The following is a 15,632-nucleotide window of genomic DNA, read 5'->3' on the forward strand; positions in this document are numbered from 1 at the left end:
CTTTTGACTCTACAGGTTTTGCATAAGACCACCCTTCTAAGGTGAGTAGAGTTCAAATTGAGAAGAACTATCTCTTGTCATTTGACATGTTCACTCAACTTTCTCAATTATAGAAATTTACTTTGCTAGAAGATTGACAATAAACCCTAGATGCTTTGAGCAAAATTCTTTAATACACTTGTTAGGCAAAACTAGTGATTGATTGAAAGAGTGAACAACCCCATTCACCCTTCCAACTTGAGCCGACTAAACACATATTTAATGTAATATGCGCCATTTGCTAATATTTAATAACATTTAACATGTTTTTTAGTCATTTACTTATGTATTTCAAATTACTTCATTCTAGAGCATTGGAGCAATTAATAACATCATATTTTGATTTGGTGCAATAAAATAAGTAAAAAAATTGCATACTTATGTTCTTTCTTGCTATTTTGATCTTGTTGAATCATGACTGTTAAACTAGGAAAACTTGCCTCTCCATGATGAATAGTCAATTATTAATATATTTACAAATACCACCAAGCCCTAAGATATTTAGGAAGACCATAAGAAACTACTATAGACAAGATAAATTTAAATATAAAAATGACATTGATTGTTAAGGTTAAGTAGAAGCTAGAACATAAATTTGTGATCATAACTTTGTCTTAATCCTCTAATAAGGAGATCCAAAGAAACAAGAAACTTAAAAAACATTTGAAAAAAAACCAAAAAAACATTGTTTTTAGATGAACCATAACACAAATTCATTAATTAGCATTTGTTCTTTGTTATCACATTTATTTTACCAAAAATGAACAAATACTTATTAATAGACAACCAATTCTCCAACTAATAATTAACCTAAAATAAGTATATTTCTTAATTAGATATTAACCTTAAAAATAATAGTTTTAGTGAACCGTAACGTTCCAAAACATAATTTTGGTCGATTATTCCCTCGATTCCTGAACAACACTTTCAAATTGAATTTTTTGAAGACCACGAGACGTCTATATTTATATATAAATCTTATCCTGTGAGAGTCTGTCGTAAGCTCATCATGGACTGTTTGCGCTGCTTGAATTATCCCTGCCCGGCATATTCCGCGTTAAACTCTCCCACCCTTACAAAAACCTTCACGTATTCCTTAAGGCCTTATGCAAAATCCTCCACTGTACGCTGCGAAATGGATCCCCATCAAAGAGCTGCTGCACACAGACAGCAGCTATTCAATCGCATTGCCTCAAATTATGACTATGTAAGTTTTAATTTGTTCAAATTGTCAGACATTTAGCATTATGGGAAGTATATAGCATACATATGTAGCTGATGGACGTGGATGATATAACCAGTTGAATGATCTGCTAAGCCTCGGACAGCATGGAGTGTGGAAGCGAATGGCCGTTTCGTGGAGTGGGTATGCCACATTGTGCCCTGTTTTAGATTGTTTTACTTTAGTTTTTTAAATTAAATCACAAATAGGCTCAAGATTAAATCATCTATTCCATACGAAATTGTTCTAGTGGAAGCGGGGCTTTTCCTATCAAAGCGACAGCTATGGTCCAGCTACTAAGTTATCTAAGAAGAGTAGAAAACATGAAGATACATGGTTGGTCAAAAATAGTAGCCGAAGAGAAGCTAGAGAGAAGGAAGAATACATGGATGAAGTAAAACATTAAATTGATGAATAAATGGGATATTAGCATAAGAGACTGTCCAAATAACAATAAGGAAATAAAAAAGTACATGTAAGGAAAGTTTAGAGAAGGCATGTGGACAAGACAACTTAGGAGGAAAAATAAATATTATATCAAACATTTCAATCTTACACATCACCATACACAAAAGAATTACATAGGAATGGATATAAAATGGAAAGCAAAAATGTTAATTGCTCAGATTAGAACTAGTTCATATCAACTTAGATGTGAAACGGGAAGATATATGATACCTAAAGAGGAGAGGGCAGATAGAAAATGTAGATATTGCACCCAAGGGGTAGTGGAGACATAATGACATTACATCATGGAATGCCCAGCTTACAAGAATATCCAGATCCACTACATTGACATGCTAAATGTAAACACCTTGAGCAATCTATTTGAAGAAGAAAAGATAACAAGAGTTGCAAATTTCTCGATCAAGTTACATAGTTTAAGATCCAAGATGCAAAAGGAAAAGGAAAAGGAGTTTTAACAGACACAACTATTTGGTTTTTGCATACTCTTCTTTGCTGGCTACCTGTGGGTCCCATAGGCTGTTTGGCCTCATGGGCATTATTAAAAGCATTCATTCATTCTGACTCTTCATTTTCATTTTGTGACCGGGCTAAAAAAAGGTAGCCGTATCCTCTGGCCTATCCTTTTCAGGTACAACATTGTCAACTAGTACTAGTAGCATCTTTGAACAACTTCTGACCTCTGCAGACGATATGATTTTACCAAGCTTAGCCAAAAATTCAGCAAGGATTGTTGCCTTGGGGTGTAGGGTACTATTATCCTCCAACCCTTGTTCTCCAAGGTTACTCTTCTCAAGGTTAAAATGACCGGAATTTGGGCAACAAAAAATCTTTTTAAAATGATGCTAGGAGACCCTGCCCCAGCATTATAAGCACATCAGATTTGACCTGAGACAACTACTCAAATGAAAATATGGAAAATTTACAACAAAATTGGATCACATATACAGTTTCACTAGGATAGGTGGTCAGTTACTAGTAAGAAAGATGGCCACAGCTATTAACATGTCATTTTTTGAAAAAAATGGTAGTTGGATACATGTAGATGACAAAAAAGTATTGAGCATACATGATAAACATCAAGTTTTCACATTCCATTAGATTTCCTAGAAGCAATTTTTCTCCAAGTTTCAGGAAGGAGATACAGAGCATCAAAATTTTTCCTAAATTTTCTAGGAATGGCAAATATTTCTCTGAATTTTGGGGATGGGAAGGGGATGACTTGTAAACTAATAATAAAAATATTGAGCAGGAATAAGGACATCATCATTACCAAGGCAGGCAAAGGGAATGCCATGGTGATCATAAACAAATGTCATGAGAAAAATGAAGCAAGCCATCAATCAATCTTCCCTAGATGAAAACACTAAAAACATCTCATTCTGAATAAGACGATCACCTCTAGAATTTATGGCACACCTAAAATCCATAATCATAGATGATAGCACTAAAAACATCTCATTCTGAATAAGACGATCACCTCTAGAATTTATGTCACACCAAAAATTCATAATCATGATGGCCCATTTTTTACATCACCTACTCTTCAAATCAAAAACCTGCAGCCTTTCTCTCCAAGAAAACTACCTCACTTATAGGAAAGACAAGCTCCGTTGTCAAAGATTCCTCACATTTTGTTCAGTTCATCAAGGACAAAAGGGTTAGTGACAATGATATTCTTGTTAGTTTTGATGTTTTTTAATTCACCAAGGTCCTACATGATGCAGCTATAGAAATTCAAGACATGTTGAGACAGCTTCCTTGGTGGAGTTGTAGTTAAGGCCTACTTTTTTCACTTTTTAGGAAGTTGCCTGCAAACAATCCAATGCTGTTGTGTAATGTCCCTTATATTATATATATATATATATATATATATATATTCACTTTATGGATTACTTTAAACATTTCAGTACATTATTATTATTATTCACAAATTAATATTAAAAATGATTATAGACAGATTATTATTAATATGTGCACCACATATTATTATTAATAGAATTAATTTATTAATATGTGCATTACCTATATCAAACATGTTTATTAGAAAAGCACTGATCAAATTACCAAAGCATTAGGCTGTGTTTAAGAATAACAAATTTTAATTAGAAAAGGCACGACTCAAGGAGGAATCATATCCTTTAGGAAGGGTCATAGCCAGTCAAAGAAATCAAATACCTTTGACCACCTTACTCCAGCAAGACACACACGGGAAGTAAGGAGAAGAGAATACGGGAATATTAAGGAAGGGAAGGAAGTCTGACTGTTATCATCAGTCATCACACAGCACAGCTAATATTACTAACACAGGGAAATAGTAAGAGAGGAGAATACGGGAGAAAGAAGAGGTCAGCAGTCGTATTGACTGGGAAAACTCTACGGTATGAATGTGTAGATTGGTAATGATTTCATAAGATGCTGTTCAGTATTTTTGGTACAATTCAGTATGGTTAAAACCATAGTTGAATTACTTGCGATTCGGCTTGACTCGCCAAGTCCCTGGGAAAAAAACTCGGGGAAAACTCGGGAAAACTCGGCGAAAAACTCGGCAACTTAAAAACACACTTAAACTTAGTAAAAAATGCATTTTTTTTTGCAAAATTTATGAGAAGATGCATCCAATGAGTCAATAAATGATAACACAAAAGAAACAAGCTGATTCTAGATATATTTAAATGCAAAGTGTACAAAATCGCATCCTCATGAGGAATGCTGATGGCTGGAAGCAAAATAGTAAATAGTTTTTGTAAAACCAAAAGTAAATACATCATTACAAATTACAATTACAACTTCCTCTTCCTAGCTCTAGCTAAAAGCCTAAAACCATTTACTATTCCTCTTCCTCTGCCTAGTTTTGAGGGTGAGAAAAAGAGGGGTAGAGAGATAGGTCTAGATCTTGGTGGAGATCTACAAACGCACAATATTTGAAATTTCATCATTCATATTGATAGTTTCAAACTTTCAACTCTAAAATGTATAATACCAAGATTTCTTCAATGCTAATTATGTTGTTATATGGAGCCTAATCAAACTCGGAGGTTAAATTTTCCCTACTTCCATCAACGCAGTTTCCCCCTATATTTTTCGATGGGGGTTTGGGGGCAGCGCCCCTTGCATGCTCTCTGTCGCGATACAGGGCGGGGTCGAGGGGCAGCGCCCCGTGAGGCCAAAAATACTTTTATTATTTTATAAAGGTGTCGGGTGTTATAAAGTATAAGAAAGGAAAAAGACATATTGAAATGCCACTTATACTTAAATGTTATATTTCATGTGTATATTTTGATGAAGAGAATGAAACTGACTTGAAAAAACAAAAAATGATAATTTTTTGACATGTTTGGGCCTCTTTTTTTAGTCTAGTCGAGTTTTTTTAAAGAAACTCACCGAGTCTTTGCTGCAAGTTAAAGTCAGAAAAACTCATAGAGCTCAAAAACTCGGCGAGTTTTTGAAACTCGCCGAGTACTCTGCGAGTGTGCCATCTATGGTTAAAACAAATAACATTACTAATAAAATGTAATTGATACAACTCAATAGTGATACTGCTAATACAATCTAATATTACTAATATAATTCAATATTAATACTACTAATACAATTAACATTAGTACAATTTAATATTATTAACCTAGCACGGAGAATACAAGCGCTGCGATTTGGTATGGATGAATTAATATTATATATATATATATATATCTCACCAATATTCATGCACTTAAATTATAAATTATTATTGTTTTTCTAATGTTCATATAATTATAACTTATTCCCTTTGCATCCATGTACTTTATATTTTGTAACATATTTTATGTATACTTATAATGAGAATAATGCTCGAAGATCGTGATGTATAATTTGTATGTTTTATCATTGTTTGCAATTGTGATAGAAGGAAGGGACAAAATAGGGGGAATGGTGAGAGATTCCTCACTAGGCACAACGCCTCGTAAAGATGCTCAAGGACCATTGGTTAAGGACCACGGGGCCACCTCATGATGATGGTTAAGGACCATTGGTTAAGGACCACATGAGGCCAAGGAGGATAAGGTCCTAACCTTGGGCCTAGGGTTGAGGGTCAAAGGCACCCTATTGTAGTTTCCCTACTATCTCCACATTGATCAATTGTTGAAGTGAATCAATCATAAGAGATGAGAGGTTGATATGATGGAGTGGAACGGTGTAAAGCCCTCACTAGGTATGCCACCTCGTTATGATGGTTAAGGACCATCGGTTAAGGACCACATGAAGCCACAGAGGATAAGGTCTTGCTATTGGGCCTAGGGTAGAGGATGCTTGGGGCACCTCATTATGTCTTCCAACTCAACCATCGTTATGGTTGAGTTTCCATGTAATTGTTGATATTGGTTGTGTAGATCAATATATGCATATCCTAGCCCTAGAATTAAATATATTTCATAAGTTATATCTGCATTGTTGCCTATTCTCATTGTGGGTTTCGAAAAATAGGTTTATCTTATCTTATTCTTAAATGAAAATTATTTTCCTAATTATGTTTGCCCTTGTTTTATTTTGGATTTGTGAATTTAGGGTAAAGTAGAAGGTGACCCCAAAAAGGGGACATTACATGTTGTCATGGGGTCACTGACTTCTCTTGTTGCAGCCAACGCTTTCATTGAACATGTCAAAGAAACAACCTTTGACTCCTTGCCCTTTAGACCTAGGTGGTGGAAACACTATGTATATGATACCAACATTTGCTGGCAACATGGTTTGAACAAATTAGAAGAGTTGCATTCTTACTTAAACATCCTTATGGAAAGCATCAAGTTTACTAAAGAACTTGAACTAGATAACAAACTCCCTTTCCTTGACATTCTTCTCATTAGAAAACTAGATGGTTCTTTTGTTCACCAAGTTAATTAAAAAGCCACATACAGAGAGCTCTACCTACATGCATCTTCCCATCACCACCCTACTCAAAAAGCAGGTGTCCTCAAAACTATTGCTTCTAAATATATGATGAGGAATACATTGATCATGAGTTGCCCATTTGACCGGAGATTTCAAACTGAATGGGTACAAGACTGAACACATTTCTAGAGCTATTAAACAAACCAAAACTTGCACTGTACCTTGTTAGTGTTTTACTTTGTCTTTTGCAAGGCAACTCAAAAAAACTCTGTACAAGGGTAACTTCTTTTCAAATCAGGAGAAGAAGCTCTGTGTTATCTAATTAAATCTAAAACTAAGTTAAATTGACCCAAGGCTAAAAACTATAAATGTATTTTTGCAAACTTGTTTTTTAATTATTTCCTGTTTATAGCATTGATGTTGATATTGATGAAATTAACTTCTTCGCTGAGGTGTTCTTATTTTGAATTTTTGGCCTATGTGACGAAATTCACATTCTAAATTTGTGACTGAATGTACTCTGAATCAACTGTTTGAAAAATAGCATGAAGTTTGAATAATAGCAAGTTAGTGCCATATTTTCTATTGTGTGATGAATCTGATGATTATTCTTGAGATATCATATGCAAGCTTTTCCTGTGAACTTAATACACGTATCATAGGAAATGCCAATAGATCAGTGAAAATAGTTGATACAACAGATGAGTGTGATTGCTGACATAGTTTAATTAGTAAAAATGAAAAAAATCTGTCAGTGCAAAAGCTGTAGGATTATGAATATCTTGATTCCTTTCCAATGTTTTGATCCTTCAGAGCAAAAGATGGAGATATTGCCCTGGACATCTGTTGTGGGAGTGGTGATTTGACCTTTCTCCTGGCAGAAAAAGTCAGGCATAGAGGAAAGGTATGGTTGACAGAGCTCTTGTTTTGTAGAAATTCACTTGGATTATCTTACTGTTCCTCAAGATTGTGTGGGGATTCTTTATCAGTTTGATTATGGCATTTTGCAAGGACACTCAAACAAAACTTGATATGCTAGAAAGGTACAAGACAAACAAACCAAGTAAGTCTCAATGCTACCTAACTTCTTGAAAAAAGGAGAATAGATAATTTCAGATGAAGTGATCATTTGAAGATAATCATACAAATCATATACTCAGAACGAAAGTAACTGTTTAAGGAATATTTGCAATACAAATTATATTCTATAATCAACAAACTACAATTTGTCTCATGATCACCACTTGTAGACTATGAAATGGCCACACAATGCTCTGAAAAAATATAACGCCGTAGGTCTTTTTAGGCTAGTGGCTAGCAGGACAAAGTTAAACCTCTTGATACTTTTTTTAAGAAACAATTACTAAATGAAGAACATAACTCATGATAGCATAAAGAACTAGCAGACCATAATAATGAAAAGCGTAAGAGTAGAGAGATAAAGAAGACATTCAGTAATTAAAGCACAACTCATGAGATGCATAAAGAACTAACAGGTCATGATGATGGAAATTGTAAGAGTAGACATATTAAGAATTATGAAATCATGGACGCAGATCTGAGAGAACACACATAACATTAACATATCTTGTTGGATATCTTCCTCAATAAAACCTCTATGGAATACACATAACGTCAACATAATTTTCTGGATATCTCCCTCACTGAGACCTCTATGTCCAAATTGAAGTGGATTCCAAATAGAATTTCCTGTGATTATTTATAGCCTTATGAAAGTTGTTTTCCTGTCCTAAATGTGCTATCATAGTTGAATCTTCTCTATATCTCTCATTTCTTCTAAAGAAAGAGCAACACTTAATTATGGAAAGAAGCATATTAATGGAACCTATATTGATATCAAAGTTGTGTTTATACAATAAATGTGGAACAACCCTGTACTTTTTGAGGTGTTGTGAATGTTAATTCAGGCCAAAGAGGATTAAAAAATAACACGAATACTTCACTTTGTCAAGGAATTTGTCTTTTTCAAAATGATTGTATAAAGTTATAAACTCGTCTCAAAAACAAGCCCTATTATAAGCCTAGATCTTTGTATGGATACATATCCCTTCTAATACCAATTACTGATCATAAATGGAACAGATCAATTTGCATGGCAAGGTATATCATATAACCTTTTATATTGACATCCTATTTTTGATCACTTAAATCAAATTCTGTTATAGTAGTATGATCACTGTTCATTTTTTTTAGCATTTGCCTTGCTTCTTTTGTTGAAATATGTGGTTCACATGTGCCTGCAACTTGCATGGACTGTCCATGTCATGACTATCATGAGATTGGCTGGTGTCTCCTACACTCTACACTTGGGGTATACTAGGTTCTAGATCCTACCTTTACTTGGACTGCTCTTTGGTTTGCTAAGTTTCATTTAAGATGAATATCTGTAACTGCCATTCTCTTGGTCCTGATTGGAATTGTCTCATCTATGCATTTTTGACTTATAATGGTCATTTGATTTATGTTTGTCTTTAGTCTTTTGTAGAGTCTCCTATCTGTCACCAATGGTCTTGGTTTTTGCATATGGTGTCCTCTTGGGACTGCCTAGGGATATTTTAGGTTCTCCTAAGAATGTTTTAGTCATTCTTGATGTTTTAGTTACCCATATCATGACTATCATAGGTTTGTCTTGTATCACTTAGGGTCCACCTAGGTTAAATATGTTTTCCCTAGGGTTTGCTTTTCCTTGGGGTCTATTAGTTCTTGCCTAGGCTGAATGTTTGTGAATGTCATGGTTTCCATCTAGCCATGCTTAATGTCATGTGCGTGGTGTTTGTTTGCGTCTACTTAAGGTTGTGTGCCTAATGGTTGCTTGAGTGTACATAAAGCATAGGGACACATGCCCAATTTTTGTGTGGGGCATCCTAAGGTTGGGTGAACTGGATTTTTTCTTGGGCCATATTCTTTGACGTTATTCTTGTATCAGATACTTTGTTTTGTTTGGGTAGTCCTAGTTCTGTCTTATGTGTATGTATTGGACTTCCAAGGGCGATGTGTGGTATTTACTTTGACTCACCCAAGGTCATCTGCTTGGGATTTTCATGACCCCTGCTAGGGTCATGTGCATGTTGTATTTCCAAGGTTCCCAAGGACACATGCTTCACATTTTCTAGGGTTCTTATTAGGACCATGTACTTGACGTTCATTTAGGCCCTCCTAAGGCAATCTGCCCATTGTTTGCCTAGGTTCTCAAGTGGAGGATGCATTCACTTTTTGTACCTAGGTCTTTCTTATGATAAGTGCTCCACCTTAACACTAGACTACAACTTGATGCCCACATTAATACCCCAAGATAGATTTTACTGATTCCTAATATAGTTTTTATTGCACCCTAAGAGATTTATTGCTTTGTAGCTCCTATTATAATGCAACATGTCCTTTTCCCATGACACTTTGTTTATTCTTAGAATTCTTCTTAGCTGGAAACAATACTTTTCAATGTCCATCTATCATTATAGTGCCTCCTTTTTGAATTTCTTCATGGAGTGTAATTAATATGAGAAGAATATCTCTTTTGCAAGCTATGCAACTTCCTTAACTAAAGTTATAAGAGATTTTCATATTTAATATGTTTTGTTTTGTATTTGCTTCTGTTTTTCCCTAAAGCAAACAATTTAGGAGCAAACCACTCATGTAATTGCTACTTTTCAATGTTCATCTATCATTATAGTGCCTCCTTTTTGAATTTCTTCATGGAGTGTAATTATATATGAGAAGAATATCTCTTTTGCAAGCTATGCAACTTCCTTAACTAAAGTTATAAGAGATTTTCATTTTTAATATGTTTAGTTTTGTATTTGCTCCCGTTTTTCCCTAAAGCAAACAATTTAGAAGAAAACCACTCATGTAACTGTTACTTTGCTTTTGTTGGAGGGAAAATGTGCTATTTAATTGGGAGTATCTTTACTATACCTGTGCGACCTCCAAATTTGATACGTTAAAAAGCTAAGGCTTAAGCAATATGTGGCAGGTCAACCCAGGTGGAGGAAGTTGAAGTAGCACTAGAGCATCTACCATAGATATGTCAAGGAGGTTCCTTAAAGTTTAGCCAAATGAGGATAATGTAGACCAGATGACTTAAATAATTGAATTTAAAGAAGGATGAGCCAATTCATATGCAGGTATGAGCAGTGGAAAATTTTGTGATGTAGATTATATCTAGAACAAGGAAGAGGTAATCACCTTCGTGTAACGTAGACATACTTACATGGTCAATTCTACCCACGCTTTGCATGTCCCTTATGACAATCCCTCAATTGCCAATCATGTCACAATCTCTATGCTTAAGATATGAGCAGCAACTTTTCTCATTTTATGTTAGGTAAATTGCTTTGTGACATTTCGCCCAACAGTTTAAGTTGCCTAATCACCGTGTCTTTAGGGTTTAGCATAATTTTGTGACTTAGGATTGTCCTCTCTCATGTTGCATCTTATAGTCTCTTGACTCAATCTTAAGATGCCCTCAGATGCATTTCTTTGAGTGATGGATCCCCATGACCCAATTTTGATCACAGGACTGCACCCCATTTAAAAGGTAGATTCTGTGTCACAACTATGCGTCTGTGGAGAATCTATGATGTGTGATGCTACTACATTAAAGATTCCTAGAAAGGGTCAAAGGGCCACAAAACTCTGTATGGTTGGTGTCCTTTCAGTATCACAATGGCTAGGTCCTTGCTTTCCAGGTCTTTCCCACCTTTTTTTGGGGAGGATGAATCCATACTCTTCCTGGTTTTATTCCAGATACTTTTTATTTAACTTATTCTTTACCTGCCATTCACATATGTTATCACAATGCTTTATGATCAGCTTGCAACCTTTTTGTACTCAACAAAACCTATATCCAAGCATGGACAGTGTCAGATCTGATTGTTCTTTTTTTGAACTCAATATATCATTCTGCAGCTTTGCATCAATCATCCATACATACTGCAATTTCATAAAGCGAAAGACAACTGCATTCTTATTCTTCTGCTCCTAGCCTCAAGGGTCGTAGGGCTTCCTCCTTGATCTTATCTCATTCTGCACCAAAGCTACACTAGCTTTTCATTGTCCTTCTCCGTACCATTCTTCACTTATGATCTTGGACTGTCTAGTTGGTTATAGTGGTAGGGGATTGCTAGGAGCTCTTAAACATCCATTTTCTGAATCAGCTACATTGTTCTTCTCTCTTTCATGACTCAGCCATGTTATCTAGGATTCAGAGATGTGGTCTTAATCCACTTTGATTTTTGAGAGCATTATTGTTGGTAGAATTAGCTTTCAGGTAGATCTTCTCAAAGCTAATAGCATTGCTTTCTATTTTTTCAAATTTCTTTTGGGTTGAGTGTTGCTTGTATCCACTGCATCTCAGGATTTCTGAATTCTGAAACTACATTGTATTGAGTGATCACTTGGTATTTATAAATTGAAAAGGTGTATTTTCTTTTCTTGCTTTCTAAAAATTAAAAGAAAAGGAAAAGAAAATAGATGGGAAATACATTTTAGGTAGGCGAGGGTTTAATTATATTTATCTGCCTTTTTCTATCTTATTTTATTTTGTGAAAACACATAAAGGACTCTCTTTGGTTGGAAATTGACAGCTTTGTGAAGCCAAGGATCCTTCATACACCAAAAAGAAAAGCCTATGTTCATATAACAATACCAAAACTATAATCTGAGGCCAAACCCTAGCCTCTTTATGTGTTTTTTCTGTTTCCCATCTAATCTTGGGTTGGCCGGTTTTGATTTAGGTCCTGTCCAGTGCATCTGGTGGAGTTCTTTCTAGGACTTGCTTATTTTTTAGCCCCTATTCTCTTTAGCATAAGAGGTCTTGTTTTAAAACTCTATTTTTTACATTACAGATTGCAGTTATAAAACTTACACCTGAGCAACCCCCCACCCCTATTTAATGTGATGATTTTGATGAAGTTCACATATCTAAAGAAATTAGCACCTCTTTTCTTGCTCTCTATTGTGTGATAAATGCTGTACTGTCAGTGCCTATGAATTCTAATTTCTATCTAAAATAATTACTACAGATAAATTAGTATAAATATAGCACTGTTAATGTCAGGAGTTGATAACTATTTAGAATTGGCTCAGAAGCTTTCGCTTGTTATGTTTTCTGATGATACCGTCAATATAGTCAGTTCCATGAATTTTTTACTCCCTCATGCTGCCAAGATTTTCAGTCCTAGAATTTTAGCTGGAGGACTACACATTCACCGTTGTGATTCAAACCACATTTTGATTGGTTCTCTTTGATATATATTTTTAATGAGATTGACTCGCAACTCTCCCTGAAATGGATTGGTTACATCTGTTGCCACTTCTGCAGGGCAATAGCAGCTGAGATTTTTCAATTCTAGACATTGGATTCTTGTGATGCTGGATCGAGATTTCATATTTTTTAGTGGAGATGATCAGATTTACAGATACCTCAAACATGATATTTTGGGTGAGCGTTAGAGATGAGAGTGACTCAATCGATGGTCAGCCTTTGAGTTGATCTTTGATTGGAGAGTGTCTGCAATGATGGTTGGTGTTTGTACCCATATGAATTATCATATTGTGTGGCTAAAACTTCATTTTTTGAGAGCAAGTTATATTTCAAAACTTGTTTTGTTTGCCTTTAGTGCAAATGTTGTTTTTGTTGTCTTTCTCTATGCCCTTATAGAGACAATTGAAAATAAGTTCTATTATGCATTTGTCACATCGAAGGAAAGGCAGGAATTTTAAACGTTCAAAATCTTCAAGCAACATAAATCAATGGGCCAAGGATAGAAAATACAGATTTTTGGTAAAATGAAATTTGGTGACCAAGGACATAAGAATAGGTGTTTAAGTGCAAAGATCTGCATACACCTTCCAAGAGCACCTAGTTGAATAAAATGTAGACTTACAAGGTGAAGTTTGCATGAGAGTAGTTGAGCATGCATCATAAAGGAAAAGGGATAGATTTATTTTGCGTTGAGTTCTGCAACTATACCTGTTTTGCTAAGTTGAGCACCAAGTTTGTGAAACGTGCAAATACATAGTGAGGATGGTGTCAACATGAAGAAATCAGTTTGTCGAAAATGAAAAATTGCATAGGCTTTTAGAGGCATGCACCTTTGAGTGTGTAGGAAAAGGTTTTGAAAATCAGAAATCCGCAATGTGCATAATAATGGCTAAACATGCACCCTTCAATAACAGACCCAAGCTTTCAAGATCCAAAGAATGAGTAGAGAGTATTGTTGTGCACCTATCTAGGGCATAAAAAAACAAATTTTGTTTGTCAAGATTGCACCCTAACAGATATGTGTGTGGGAGAATATGGGAATCAAATAAGTTTTGTTTACCAAAATCATGATCATGCATGAAGTTCACACCTAACCATGGGAAAACAGACTTTTGCATGTTCAATTTGTGCACAGCATACAAGTGTGTCCTTGTATATAGGAAATGTTGACAAAATTTCAAAGTGAAATTCTAAGTACAGATGCATGTGCGTAGATAAAGAAAACAAAATTTTGAAATAAAATTCGTAAGTGTAGTGCATAGGGGCAAGCCCATATAAGGGTGCGACTGCATTTTAAATTTTTAAATCAAGTGAGAAATTTTATTCATAAAGGTGCACCATTGTAAAGGGGAAGATATGCTAATTGGGGCATGCTAATAAATGGCTGACTAGACTTGTTTAAACAGAAAAAACAAATCTATGTTTGGAGGACATGACACTACGAGGTATCATCATTCTTAACTACATGAGGAATTGGAAGGTAACTTGGGTATGGATATTGATAATTTCAGTTGAGGGTTATTTCCTTGTTAGGAAATGCTTTGAGTTGCATCATTCTTGCATGAAATTTTGTCTTGAGTTTTGGAGTTGGCCAACAAGTAGAACATTTCATACTTTATCTGAGTTGATGAATGGTATTGCATGCCTTTCATTTTTAGTTGGAGATGCAGTTTCTTCATCAGATGCATTGATTCTTGGAGACTTTAACATTTCAGATTTTGAAGAGTTTCCTATCTATGTTTTTGAGCTTGCTGGAATTTTCAGAACAGCAGCAAGTAAAGGAGGTTTCAAGCTTGCTACTCATGTAGCTCTGAAGAAAGGACCTAAACATGACATCTACATGTTTGACAATCCATCCTTTGGATTGAGTGATGTTATATATTATACTAATCTTTCTTTGGGGTTGGTTTTGAAGACAACAATTGCTACTTGCACCTTAGTTGCTGATGCTTTCATGGATGGGCCACAAGGGATTACCCAAAAAGTCACAAACTTCCGTGACGTGCATGTTGATTTGGATAGCACTTCGAGTTATGTCGTGTACTTTTCTAGGTATGTTGGAGATCATTCTTGGTTTGGTATTCATGCTTGGGTTCCTCAACAAGGATTTATGTAGCTTATTGGGAAAGGTAGTATGATCTTTTGAGGTATAAGGATGAAAATTCAGTATTGATAATGCTGTTTTTTTCCTTACTTCTCCGTGTTTTCCTTCTCGCATCATGAGTTCTTTCTATTAAGCGAAACATATTTGCTATCTCTGCAATCCTTGCTTTGACTTATATCTTTAGGAAAAGTTCTCACCATTAGCTTCTTGGCTCAAGTTTGAGGAAAACTTGTTGGAAACATCGAGGAAATCTAATATAGAGCAATAGTAGTCTATCTTTCCAGAGGGATCAATCCTTGTCAATCTTGCCGTAGATCAGGCATGTTATATTTTCTTCCAGTTTGAATTGAAAATGAAAGTATTGATTTCTGTTATGGTTCTGTTAATAATGATATGAAAGATTGAATGTGTTTTCATTATCAAATAGTGCATTATATGTAAGATTATTTCCTTCTTTTAAGAAAGATTGGGAGCAGAACGAAAAGCTGTTTGCATACCCTATTAATGGTATGACATAGCAGTGATTTTGTGGACTCTAAATTAATAAAAACTTATTCATAAGTTATTCACATAACTGCTCTGCAGATCATACTTGCTGCATCAAAGTTTTACATAATGTTTAGTCATTTGATTGAGAGTACTAATCGTAA

At 35.1% G+C, this 15,632-nt stretch overlaps 1 protein-coding gene across 3 annotated transcripts in view; it reads left to right on the forward strand.

The window, feature by feature from the left end:
* Positions 1-948: 948 nt before the first annotated feature.
* The window catches only part of LOC131027232 (2-phytyl-1,4-beta-naphthoquinone methyltransferase, chloroplastic), an 84,547-nt gene continuing 69,863 nt past the window's right edge, over positions 949-15,632 (forward strand). For all 3 annotated transcript variants that reach the window (XM_057957238.2, XM_057957239.2, XM_057957240.2), the window contains exons 1-3: positions 949-1,246; positions 1,341-1,405; positions 7,409-7,499. In XM_057957238.2, coding sequence (XP_057813221.2) covers positions 1,049-1,246; positions 1,341-1,405; positions 7,409-7,499 — 354 coding nt within the window. In that variant the 5' untranslated portion in view covers positions 949-1,048. The remainder of the gene's footprint in view (positions 1,247-1,340; positions 1,406-7,408; positions 7,500-15,632) is intronic.

The sequence above is a fragment of the Cryptomeria japonica genome, chromosome 4 (assembly GCF_030272615.1).
Source record: "Cryptomeria japonica chromosome 4, Sugi_1.0, whole genome shotgun sequence".
NCBI lineage: Eukaryota > Viridiplantae > Streptophyta > Pinopsida > Cupressales > Cupressaceae > Cryptomeria > Cryptomeria japonica.